The sequence below is a fragment of the Panthera leo genome, chromosome B3, assembly GCF_018350215.1.
Source record: "Panthera leo isolate Ple1 chromosome B3, P.leo_Ple1_pat1.1, whole genome shotgun sequence".
Taxonomy (NCBI): Eukaryota; Metazoa; Chordata; class Mammalia; order Carnivora; family Felidae; genus Panthera; species Panthera leo.
Window position 1 is genome coordinate 60,588,859 of NC_056684.1, and position 12,933 is coordinate 60,601,791.

The 12,933-nt window shown below is 44.6% G+C and overlaps 1 protein-coding gene across 3 annotated transcripts in view; it reads right to left on the reverse strand.

Moving 5' to 3' along the window:
• CAPN3 (calpain 3) overlaps nucleotides 1-12,933 on the reverse strand; it is a 50,286-nt gene that overhangs the window by 16,826 nt on the left and 20,527 nt on the right. For 2 of the 3 annotated variants that reach the window (XM_042942299.1, XM_042942300.1), the window contains exons 2-6: nucleotides 7,618-7,687; nucleotides 5,868-5,986; nucleotides 3,907-4,040; nucleotides 3,019-3,187; nucleotides 2,009-2,152 (exon numbers count right to left, since the gene is read on the reverse strand). In XM_042942299.1, the coding sequence (XP_042798233.1) occupies nucleotides 2,009-2,152; nucleotides 3,019-3,187; nucleotides 3,907-4,040; nucleotides 5,868-5,986; nucleotides 7,618-7,687 (636 nt within the window). The remainder of the gene's footprint in view (nucleotides 1-2,008; nucleotides 2,153-3,018; nucleotides 3,188-3,906; nucleotides 4,041-5,867; nucleotides 5,987-7,617; nucleotides 7,688-12,933) is intronic. The other variant, XM_042942301.1, reaches the window with a different exon arrangement.

A 12,933-nucleotide genomic window follows, 5' to 3' on the forward strand; every position in this document is an offset into this window, starting at 1 on the left:
AGACTCCTCTGTGCTCTGAATGTGGACCTCCTGGCCACGAGAAGGCCCTCCCTGGCTCTTTTAGAGAGTCGAGAAGACATAGCCCAGACAAGTGGTTTCCCTCAAGCTGGTTGCCCTGAAAAGGTCTGTTCTGACCATCGGAGAACAGTATGAGGCTGGGACAATGTCGATGTAGGTAAGCAGATCCCTGGCCCTCCTTTCTGGATCTCTTGGGGTCTTTCAAAGGAGGAACAGGGACAAATGGAGGCCCCTTCCCTTGAGCCCACCCAGACTTGACAACTCCTGGAAGAGAAAGGAATTGAAAAAAGAGGTTAGATGAAACATATAGGTCTAACCTTCTCTCTGTATATCCCATTCCCCCCTCCATACCCATCAAGAACAGAATACTCAAGAAATCAAGAGTCACAGTGCCCAGGGAAGGAATTTGGAGGAGGCCAGAGTCGAGTCCTATTCAGACATGATTTGGCCTACCGGTCTAGGGGAATCTCTTAGATTTGTAGAAATTACCAAGTTTCAGCCCCAGAAGATGCTCAGTAGAGGGATAGGATCTCCAATGCCCATTGAACCCTAGACCATATCTCTATGGCTCTCCTTTGCCTGGTAACATAACAGCTTTAAGAAGAGCTTCCTGGAGCCATGCTAGGCTGTGCAATTTGTGAGCCTTTTCAACTTCAGGGATGCAGGTGGAGCCAGGGCTTTTGGCATCTTGGCCTCTTCCACATCTTAGTCCTTACGTGACCCAGACCATGCTGAATAGAAAGGATGTGGAAGCAGATCCATGCATCTTTCAAGTCTAGACCTGGGAAACCACTTGAAATGACTCTATTGGCATTACTTTCGCACAGCTAGCAATTCCTCCACTGGTATTCTGTCCCAAAGAAATTATCACGACACACACAAAGATATATCTATTAGGATGTTCAAGATAGCATTTAAAAATAATAGCCAACACAAGAAAGAGAAAACAATCTAATTTTCCAATGATAGGGTATTGGGTAAATAAATTATAACTTATCTGTGTGTTGGCATACTGTGCAACCACCAAAAAAAATGTTTTGAGGGGCACCTGGGTGGCTCAGTAGGATGAGCAACTGACTTCGGCCCAGGTCATGATCTCACGGTTCATGAGTTTGAGCCCCGCATTGGGTTCATTGCTGTCAGTGCAGAGCCCGCTTTGGATTCTCTGTTCCCCTCTGTGTCTCTGACCCTCCCCCACACACACTCGTATGCTCGGGTGCTCTCCCTCTCTCTCAAAAATAAATAAACATTAAAGAATGTTTTGGGAGACACATTAACAACATAGTTCATATTGGCACATTAAGAACATAAAGCTAACTGAAAAAAGACACAATGCGAAGAGGTACATACAGTGTGACAACATTTTAAAAATAAAAATGTAGATTAACTGTACGCAAAGAAATATCCTAGAAGGACATATACTACATACTCAGAGTTGCAACCTTTAGATGGGAGAAAACGTGTTAATTTTTCCTCCATGCTTTTCTATAAGTATTTTTCAGTGAGCATGCATTACTTCTGAAAGTACTAGAAAATAAACTCTATGAGGGGAGAGACTCTTTTAGTGAATAAAATGTATTTTTTTTGTTTGTTTACTACAAGAGTGTCTGGCACCCGGTAGGAGCTCAATAAATCTGCATTGAATGAATACCTGAATTAGAAGAGAAGAAATATTTAACAATGAACAAAGTCTCTTGTATTTCTACTTGTTAATTTGTTATCAGAGAAACTGCCTGGACCACGGGGTATGAAAGAACTCCCACAGAGAGTTCCTCCAAATCCTGTCTCCCCCACCTTCTCCAAGAGCCTTGGAGCAGGCAAGTTATTCCACCCCAGCCCCCTGGAAGGCCCATGTGGAGGTCTGCATGTAAGGCCCTGGCTGCTGAGGGGAGTCTAACACCAACAGGCCTCATGCAGGGTCATGCAGGTAGGAGGGGTGGTCATGCAGGTAGGAGGGGTGGTCATTCCTGACATTTGGAGGCGTACACACCCGGGTTGGTCTGTCATCTGAGTCCCTGGGGATGAGGTCTGAGTCCCTGAGCAGCGAGTTATCCATATTCCTCACCATCCGTGCAATCAACTCCCCCATTTTCAGCCCAGAAGGAGAGGTTCCATAGGTCATGTTTGTGCCATCCTGAGGCCCGACGGGATGGGCCGGGGACAGTCCAGAAGAGGGAGGGAGAGATCAAACAAAGGAGGGTGATAGAAAGGGAAGGAGACAGAAAGAAGGGAGGGGACAAAGGAAAAGAGGAGAGAGAAACAGTGTGAATGGAGACAAGATGGAGAAAAGTGATGCAGAAAGAAAATGTTCATCCGGGGTGTTTAATGCTAGCTGATCTTCCCAAGCTTTTGGACCCATTTGGAGTATTGGGAGAGGAAGGAAATTCAGGAATTCAGCTTCAGTTCCTTCCTCAGTGATGGAAAGCTCCAGCCAAGACTATTATCCACTGAGCAGCCCCCAGGGCAGGTGTGTCTCCTGAAACTCAGGAGGGCTGGCCACTCTGTGGGTCTCCATACCCTTAGCCCCAGTGTCAGATCACACTACTCTGTTGTGCTGAGAGTGTGCCTGCAGGCCAACCTTCTCCCAGATCACAACATAAGGCCCGTGTCCTAAGTGAGAGACAGGATCACAGCTCAGTGACTGAGAGGCTGTCTCAGGGAACTGGCTGGCTCAGGTCCAGAACCAGATATGCAGCCAGCTTAATTGGGGGCATGCTGGGGTTGAGCAGCACTGGCCACAGAGGCCGGGGCTGACACAGGCCTCTGGACCTATTTCTACCTAAAGTCTAGGCCTTGGAGTGTCTTTGCCCAGTCTCTTTAGTGAAAATCCCTAGGAACTCTTCTTCCTTTAGTAATTTTCAAAGTTGAGAGCCAGTTCCTGCTTCCTTAAACAAAACATCCACCCTGTCCCAGAGGAAAGCCCTACATTGCTTTTCATCACATGAATGGCTTCCCGATAGTTGCCTGCTCCCTGCCCTGCACACCACACCCCAGGCTTACATCAATGGAACAGCCCATGAGGGAGCCTCTCTCGATGGCTTTCTTCATGATCTTGTACATGTCTCTGGGAGCATCCTTGATCTCAAAAAACTCTGTCACCCCTCCTGTGAAGTCCTCCATGGCCTCTGTAGTGTTCCCACCTTTCAGGGCCTCATACGAACCATGGAGCCTTGGAGAGAGAATGAAGACCAATCTGAGGTCACAGGGTTCCAGGAAACATGACCCAGGCCCTGGGCCACCAGAATTTTACTGTTGGGTCCTGTGATGTTCTCTTATCTAATTCTCCAACAACTCTGTAAGCTAATGGAGTAGCTACTATGATTCTCTTTCTTCACATTCGAGCAACTGAGTCTTATAGGCTAAGTGGCTTACCCAAGGCCACAGAGAACCAGAAACACTGGGATGGGAACCCAGCCATTCTCACTTCCTGACTCTTCTCTTTCCACCATACTCTGAACCCCAAGGAAGGGCTCCATAGAGCCCTTAGAAATAGCTGGGGTGGAGCTTCCAAGTTGAGAGATAACATGGCTTTATTAATATCCCGCGTGATCATGAGGTTGAGCCAAGCAAGACCCTGGGAATGTGAGCTTCAAAGATCTAATGCTCAAATATAAGACTTGCAACATCACCACGAAGGCAGAATTAAAGTGCTCACTATGGGAAGCTAAAGCTAAAGATTTCCTACACATGTCTTCATCCTCCCCGTAAATACAGTTTTTTAGTTATAGCCGTTGCTGCCTGGACCCGACCCCCTCAGACTTAGGGACCCAGTTGAACTGTTACGCATGCGCACATGTGCACGCACGCTGCCTCTTGTGACAAGACTTCAGCTGGATTTTGCAGCCCACCACCTTTAGCCCTGCCTCACATCCTCAAGTGTTGCCTTACTTAGCATAAGCCTTCTCCAGCAGAGCACTCCAGAATTCATTGCGGTGGTTGGACTTGGTGAAAACCAGTTGATTGTTGTAAGTCGGCAGGCAGTCATCAATGACCACATCCACCCAGTCTCCGTAGCGCCAGAACTGCACAGAGGTACCAAGGACAGAGTCACATCGTCAGGTTACCACGTGCCTCTCCTCCACATTCCTCAGACTCTCTTTGATCCCAAAGCGGTCCCATTGCCTCAGCTCTGCACTTGGTCCTTGTTCATACTCTTTTGGGTTTGGAGGGTGTGTATCTTTCTCTAACTGGACCGTGAATTCCTTGGGGGCAGGAACGTGGGCTACATCTTGCTTTCTCTCTTGCACACAGTCCGGCCAGCCTCAGGGATGGTAGGTCCCCCATGAATATCTGAGGACTTGAGATTGTCATTCTCCTGCTCAGTAAATCTGGAGTGGGGCCTACGTATCATATTTTAGGTATTTTAGCTGATTCTAATATGCAGCAGCGTTGAGAACTGCTGGCCTAGGTGAAGGTGACGTATTGATTTATGGATCTCTTGATGACAAACAAGGTAGAAATGGCTGCTGAAGAAGACTGATAGGGAAAAGGAGAGTGTCCCAGAATATACTCTGGCTATAACAGGAACATTGTCAAATAATTTCAATTCTGAATGTTCTTTTTTGAACAAACCAATTTTAACTGAAGACTGCCAAATGTGGTTTAATTTCCCCTCTAATGACATTGTTTTCCCTTATTGAAAAGAGGGGGAAAAAAATCTATGTGGTCTTTCTATTTGTGGCCCTATTTAGGTAGAAGACCCTTTAAATATCAGAGGGAAACTAGCAGCTTGATGGCACAGGGAAGAAACGAAAATGAGGGCCTGGCTGCCTTACCCGTGTTCAGAGGGCAGCAGGACCTGAACCTGAACCTGAAAAGAAGACCTTCTGTCAAGCCTTCAGTCCTGAGGTACAAAATCAGCAGGTACGTCAACTGATGATTTGGGTCAGTCCCAGGACGTGTGTGTGTGGGGGGGGGAGGGGGGGGGCTTTCAGGGCTGGAAACAGATGGATGCCTCAGAATCCCAGCATCTGCTAGATCCCCACGTGTGGAGCTCACTTCAGTTTTTGGCCAGCACCAGGATCTGGCTCTCTGGTTTTGCGTCTAGATTTTGGATCTAGAAAAATTTCCAATGGTTTAGTTGATTCTGGATACAAAAGACTCCTTTCTGGGCTGAGCCAGAAGCCTGGTCCCCAGATTGACCAGATTTTCCTTCCAAGGCCTGGAAAAGGTGAGTGATAGACTTGGTATCGACCTGTCTTTAAAGCAAAACAGGTAAAGGAGCCATAGTCATTCAGGGGGTTTCCTTTGCAAACTAAAGGGCCCTATGAACCGCCAATGCTAATATCTTAGGAACCTACTTGAGAAAGGCTGCAGGTAACACAGCAGCCAGCTGGAAAGGCAAAAATAGATCCACAGGCCAGCAAACAGGATGTCTTCCTGCCTTTCTGGAGCATGGCAGAAGATGGGGTTTTGGGAGGGGGGCTGCTGAGGGGGCAGAGATAAACAACTGCGTCCTCACAGGCCTGAGGCCTTAGGGGGGTCATTGCCCACAGCCAAGACTGGGAGGGTGGGTGGAATCTTTCCTGAAGCCACTGGAAAGTCAAGGCCAGAAGACCAGCGGTGGGTGGACAGCAGCTGGCCCTCTTCCTTTACTGTTTTTTCTTTTTTAAACACAATTGTGAAAACACTTAATAAAAGTTTAATCATACAAATGATCTATAAGAATTCTCAAAAATCAGTTTTGATATTACAGAAAACAAATAATAACATATGTAAGTGGTACATTCCAAACACATCGTGGTGATGGGAAAACCTCCACACGCTTGTGGTGTTTGAGGTAAGTGTTCCTGAAAAGGTGGGTTTCCAAAAAGCAGCTGGCCCTCTTCACCACACTCCAATGACCTCACCTGGAAGTGGAAGATGCCCGCATAGTTTTCAGTGAAACTCTGATCGTGGGGTATGACTCGGAAAAGCAGGCGCTCGTTCAGGGTCAGGCAAGCAATGGCTGCGAGAAACCAGCAGTCCCCTGCGGGGAAAGTACATGGCATAGGTCACCTCCGGGGAAGAAAAAGGCCCCATCCCAGCTGATTCTTCTGCTTCTCTGAAGTACAAGTTCACTTAGTGTTCACTGTCCTACTTCCAGATCTGACCTCAGAGAGGTCGACCCAGAGGAGTTTGATGGCAGTCCCTCGACAATTCGATCAGGGTGACTTACTCTCTTCTGACTGGTTTTCCAGAAGGGTATAGGCAATGGCTCCTTCCGTAATATAAGCTCACTTCCTTTTTGGACCTCAATGAACACAGAGCAGTAGGTCAAATGTGTCATTCTTCCTAACATCTGGATGAAATCTGTACTTCCTGGACTTTTGCAATGTGAGTGCATACCTCAGTGGAGACTGAGCATCTGAGAGCCATCGGCCAAGACCTCTTGTACTGGAAGGAAAGCCAGTAAAGCAGCTTCTCTGCAGACACTTTATGAGGGCGCTGAGATATTGCTGGCCATGGAATGAGATGGGGATATTTTCTTATTCTCTGAACTTCCTTTCTGGCAGAATACTGTATTTAGCGATTTTGCTGTGTGTGTGTGTGTGTGTGTGTGTGTGTGTGTGTGTGTATGAGAGAGAGAGAGAAAGAGAAATAGAATGCTCAAGGGGCATGCCTGGCACACTGACAGTCATAGAATTTCCTTCTAAGCAGATGGGTTGAGTTGTGCAAGGCTTTTGATTTCCTGTGTGGATGTGACGGCACCTTTAAGACTGTAGAGGGGAGACTGAGAGCTCCCAGCAGCCGTCCTCCCCACCCCCACCCCTGAAGAAGCAAGCCTCTCCTTTGAAAAAGTGTTAGGAAGTCCAGGTTATTAGCTCTCCCAGGGCTCTGCAGACATCTTTCTCCCGGGTGCAGGAACCCCGATATTGAAAACCTCTTCAGCCTCTCTTTCTGGGGCTAAATTCCTTTCATTTGGTCTCGAGTGCACCTTTCCCTCAAATTTTAAATTACGTCTGTTGATGTTCTTTCCACCTTTGCTTCATAGAGTTTCCTGCAGTCCAGTCGCTTCTTGGCCTTTTGGCTAAGATCAAGTGTAGAGCTTTCCTGCAGTTCATGCCAAAGATAGTACTTCCTGAGAGAGGAAGGTCTGGTAGAAGAGCCAAGGTGACCACCCGGACAGAATGCTGGGTGCTCGTCAATATGGCAAATGTCATCCTTGTTGAAAGACTCCATTAATATGGAGCCACTCTGGCTGGGGCATTTTAAACAAAAGTTTGAGTTACAAGTGCACTTTTTGTGTGCATATGGATTCAATATATATTCAAGGGACATGCTTGGTATTCAGACAGTTTCAGAGCTCTCTTTTAAGGAAATGGGTGCAGTTAAAAGCAGGGCTTTTATCCTCCTGAGTGGGGTGTGCAAATGTCCTTCAGACCATCAGGAGGATGCTGTGGACTGAGGCATATCCCCTGTGAACTCATGAGATCATGGGGGGGGGGCGGTGGGGACAGAAATTAAATGAAACCATCACCAGCACATAGATAAATGGGCACAAAGTAGTGTTATAAAAACCTCCTCCTCAAAATTCTTTAAAAGCAAAACCAGATGTTAATCACCTTTTAATCACCCCTTGATTGTTTGGCTGGATATGACCCGAGGGTACTTTCCTACCTAGATCTCCTTGACAGATGTCAGTTCTGTTGGCTCCACCAATGATAAATCGAGGATTCTCACAAATTTCCTGTTGAAAAAAAAAAAGGAAATAATAACAGTGGTAGTAGCAATTGTTTGTAGTGGCCCATTATGTAGTACTAACATCCTATATCGGGGGCATTATATACGCCACTCATTTAAGCCTCTCCAAACAGCCTGTGAGTTGGATAGTATCATTCTTATTTTTCAGATAAGGAAACCAGGGCTCAGAGAGGTTAAGAAACTTGCCCAAGGACACACAGCTAGTAAGTGGTGGAAGCCAGAAGCCTGCCTCCTTTTCCCATTGTTCTACATTGGTCCCACACACTGACATACTGCGTGAGTAAAGATGTACCTTAGGAGTTACTACAGTATCATTACTGTCACAGCTTTGGCAAGGGACAATGGAAAGCGTGGATCTTTTTTTTTTTTTTTTTTTTTTTCCTGTGCCAGGAAAATAGGTGCAGGAGGGAAAATATTTATTCCCAAGATGTGGTAACAGCGATATTTAGTCACCATATATGCCAGGGTCCTAAGGACATGAGAGCTGGGGAGAGCAGAAAGTAAATTTAGTGTGGGCCTTGTAGGTGTCCTGGTCAGCTGACGGTTCATTGCTTTACTCAAGCTAACCCCATAAGGCATCACGGGCCCCATTAGTTTTCAAATTCAGGTACTACAGATGATGTGCAGCCCAACAGAGGCCAACAGAGGGCACTCTTGTTTTTTCTTCCCATGTCTTGTGCTTTGTTTTTTAACTTCGAACATTTTGAAATAATTGTAGATTCTTTGTTTTTTGGTTTTAACACCATTCTTCAGAGGCTTAAGAAGTCTTGCTATCCCTGTGACAAAACCCCCCTCCCCCTGTCTCTTCCTGTGTGTGTGCATGCGTGTGTCTCCCCATTCTTGCCCCCATCACAACAATTCCATACACCAAAGTGAGTTGAAGCTCCCTGTACATGGGGAATCTCTCCCTCCTACTAGATGGAATGTCTTGCTTAGACCACACCACATGCCCCTCCCGTCTGAAACTCTTAATGCAATGGAAAGATAAACCCCAAACCGTAATTCTTACAAAGGTTACCTATAAGGGAATAAGATGGTGGGAATAAGGATGGAAGTAAAACTCTGAATATAACTGAAAATAGTTCTGACTTAGGAACCAAGTCAATTTTTACATAATTAAAAGCCAAAATTAAAGGAAAGACAATTTTAAAAAGCAGTCTGTAGGGGCGCCTGGGTGGCTCATTCAGTTAAGCTAAGCATCTAACTCTTGATTTCAGCTCAGGTCATGATCTCATAGTCATGAAACGGAGCCCCGTGTCAGGCTACATGCTGGACGTGGAACCTGGGTGGGATTCTCTCTCTCTCCCCCCGCTCCCCTACTCACATGCATGTGTGTGTGCTCTCTTTCTCAAAAATAAGACAAACATTATATCCAAAGAAAACAGTCTGTGAAAGCTGAAAGCAAATTGAAACAAAGGAACCGAACTGCAAATCAAGTCGGTGGCATGACCTCACACGTAAAAAGAATTCTTTCAAGTGACTTAAAATATAACATTTTGACTCTTTATCCCTTTTGGGATATATCCTAAGGTCAAAAACCCAAACCATAAAGAAATATGAACCATAAGAAATAATAATAATATTTCAAAACTTTGTCATATATGTTGTATGATAAATAAGAATTTATATTAATGTCCGTAGGCACCAAGATTTTTTTAGCATAAAAGAAAATATGTAAAGTTATAAAGCTGAACAACTTAAGTAACAGCCGTGCAATGTTAGAGTTGAACTGGGTATGTAAACGTGACTCAGGATTTGTTTTTTGTCTAAGAAAGTATTCCCCATCTCTCTGCACTAAAAACAAACAGTCCCCTCTCCCCAAAACAACTCTCCCAAACTAGAAGCAATAGCAATATACCTTCTTCTTAAAATGAAGCGAAGTAAGGCATAGTGGACAGGTTTTTTGGTTTCCCCATTATTGATTAACACATATTTTGTATGTTATATGTATTATACATTGTATTCTTACAATAAGGTAAGCTAGAAAGAAGAAAATATTGTTCTGTTTTTAGAGAGAGAGTGTGTGCTGCGGGAAGAGGAGCAGAGGGAGAAAGAGAGAATCTTTAAGCAGGCTCCACACTCACTGAATGTGGAGCCTGACACAGGGCTTGATTCCATAACCCTGGGATCATGACCTGAGCTAAAATCACAACTCAGACACTCAACCAACTGAACCATCCAGGCACCCCAGAAAGAAGAAAATATTAAGAAAATGATAAGGAAGGGGCGCCTGGGTGGCTCAGTCAGTTAAGTGTCTGACTTTGGCTCAGGTCATGAGCTCATGGTCTGTGGGTTCAAGCCCTGCATCGGGCTCTGTGCTGACAGCTCAGAGCCTAGAGCCTGCTTCAGAGTCTGTGTCTCCCTCTCTGACCCTCCCCAGCTTGTGCTCTCTCTCTCTGTCTTTCTCTCTCTCTCTCTCTCTCAATAATAAATAAATAAACTTAAAAATTATATATATGAAAAAAGAAAATCACAAGGGAGAGAAAATACATTTACAGTGCTGTACTAGATTTACAAAAAAAAAAAATTAAAAAAAAATCCGTGTGTAGGTGGACCTGTGCAGTTGAAACTGGTGTTGTTCAAGGGTCAACTGTACATTCTTCTGCCAGAGCTGCTAAAGCTGGTAGAATGTTAGCCTGAAGCTGTCTGGGGCATCTTTGCCCCATTGCAAAGTTAGTCTGCTTGAGAATAAAGCCGACTCAGAGGAAACAGATGCAGATGGGGGGCAGAGGAGGGAGATGACGACAGATAAGCAGAAAATAGATAGATCTATAGATAGATACCATTAGGGACTGCGTCTTGATGGCATGGTCTGAGCCTGGATTCAGGTGTGTCTAAATCCAGCATCACTCTTGAACACTTGAATTATACGAGCTTTTTTTTGGTTTAAGCTAGTTTGAGTTGGGCCTCTGTTACTTGCCGGCTGAGACCTTTGACTACTATATTTTCTGCCTGTTTGACGGAATGTATTATATAGTGACTCAAATACTAGACTTATAGCTACATTTTTTAGTTGTTACAGGTGTAGCTTCTTCTCCTTGGGACCATAAATTCATCCTCCCACTGCCCACCAATTCCAGGGTTGACTACTTGGAAAGGCAGCAGTGACTACCCTGGTCTCTCTTACATCTATTAGGAGGCCTAGCTATTTGGGCGGAGTTACATTTTTTGCAATAGTAGATTCCCCAATACACCACATCTACCTTCAACACCACCTCAGCTAAATTCACCAAACATTAATTGAACCCCCAAGTATGTACAGAACTGGGGGAATTGAGGGTACAATAAAAATGAGAAATCATCCCTGCCTGCCTTCCACAAAAAGCACAGCCTAGAGACACTTAATTACTTGTCTTCATAAGAGATACCTCTTTGGTGAGGATCTGTTACCAAGCTTATTGAAGGCTGATTCATAAAAAAAGCTCTGATTTGCCTAGATACCCCCTCTCTACCACCTACTTCTTCTTTCCTTGCTTATAAACACTGTGTCAATAGCCCTTAGAGGGTCTGAGACCTGTTTATGTTGGTTGATATGTACAAAGGGTAAATGGTCCCAGCTCTGTCACTTTAGCTTGGGGACCTAAGATTGCTAGCTATTCCTTTGGCTATAATTTAGCCTGGGGACTGGATCTGTCAATGATGGAGTCCCAGCAATGAGCAACACATGACCATTTCCTCAGTTTTTGGGTACCGTGGTTCACACAGCAATTTGAAACTTTTATTGTGTACCTCCATCAGTAAAATATTTCGAATGTGCAACCCTATGTAAGTAATCTTATTGGTTGTAAATTACCTATGTGTATATCGATTGTCCTCACCTATACTGTGTATTACAAAATACACCAAAACATACACTTAAAAGGTGGTGCTAAAATAGATCCATATGGAGGATTTCTGGTTCAGTTCCAACATGTAAAGATCCTGGAAGTCCTCACTCTTGTCCTTACCACAAGAAAAAGCTGAGCAAACTGAAAATCACTGACTTTGCTGGGACCCATCAGAGAACTGAAGTCGCAGGGCAGCTCACCACTACCCTCAAATATGGGCACAAGTGAAATGAGAAAGTTACAGCCAAGATCTGCTTGCCCGGAGCGGAAACTGCTGGAGCCATAAAGTGGTGGGAACAAGCAACTGGTAATTTTGATGAATTTCCAGAAGCTGAGTGTGGACTAGCATGAGTGTGAGAAATTTCTGGAGGCCACAGTCTTGGGACAATCTTCCCCCCTTCTTATATACTTTCATGGTTTTTACCTCTGAAAATCCCACCAAGTTCTCGTGGTGAAGATCTAAGAAAGATCTACAAAGGCTTTTCTGGAGTTTTACCTAAGTTGGGGGAAGGGCATTGCTCCCCATACAGCCCCATCTGGGAAGCTCCCCTTCCTTTCTCACCTAAGAAGGGAAAAATGCTATACCAATGGGGAAATGTGTATGAAGGCCAGAGCCCAGAGACCTAGGCCCATTAAAAGATGGAGATTTAGTCATTACGTTAATGAACATTTCCCTTCCCCACCTTAACAGTGCATCAACAGGGCTTCAGTATAATAACAGCGACTTACAGCTAAAGATCTTCAAGGTGCAAACACTGAGGGGGAGTGCTTAGGAAACCTGAAGGCAAGAGGAGGGCAATATGGGGGTAAAACAAAAATACTAGAGGAATTTGAAGTCTTTGACACCTGCAGCTATAGGAAGCATTAATCACGGCACAACTCCTAGTCAGCTTAACATAAATCTTATCACCAAAACTTATTTATCTCAGTTCTTAATGCCCAAAACAACATGTCTGGCTTTCAGCAAAAAATTATAAAGGGTGCCAAAAGGCAAGCAAAAATAGTCTGAACAGAGAAAGCAAGCATCAGAACTAGATTCTGATATGACACAGATATTGAAATTACCAGGCAGGAATCATTAGTAATAACTATGATGAGTACGTAAAGAAGTATGACAGAAAAAGTAGATAATGAGCAAGAAAAGATGGGTCATATAAGCAAGGAGGTGGAAAGTCTGAGAAAGAATAAAAAAGAAATGCTGTAAATGAAAAAACACGATAACATGTATCGGATGGGCTCATCCACAAGCTGGACATAGACAAGGGAAAAATCAGTGAGGTCGGAGGTAAGACAATAGGAACTTCCCAAAGTGAAATGCAAAGAGAGCAAACAATGAAAAAAAAAAACCCAAAACCAAAAAACCCCACAAAAACCCAGAGCAAAACATCCAAAAACCATGGGAAAA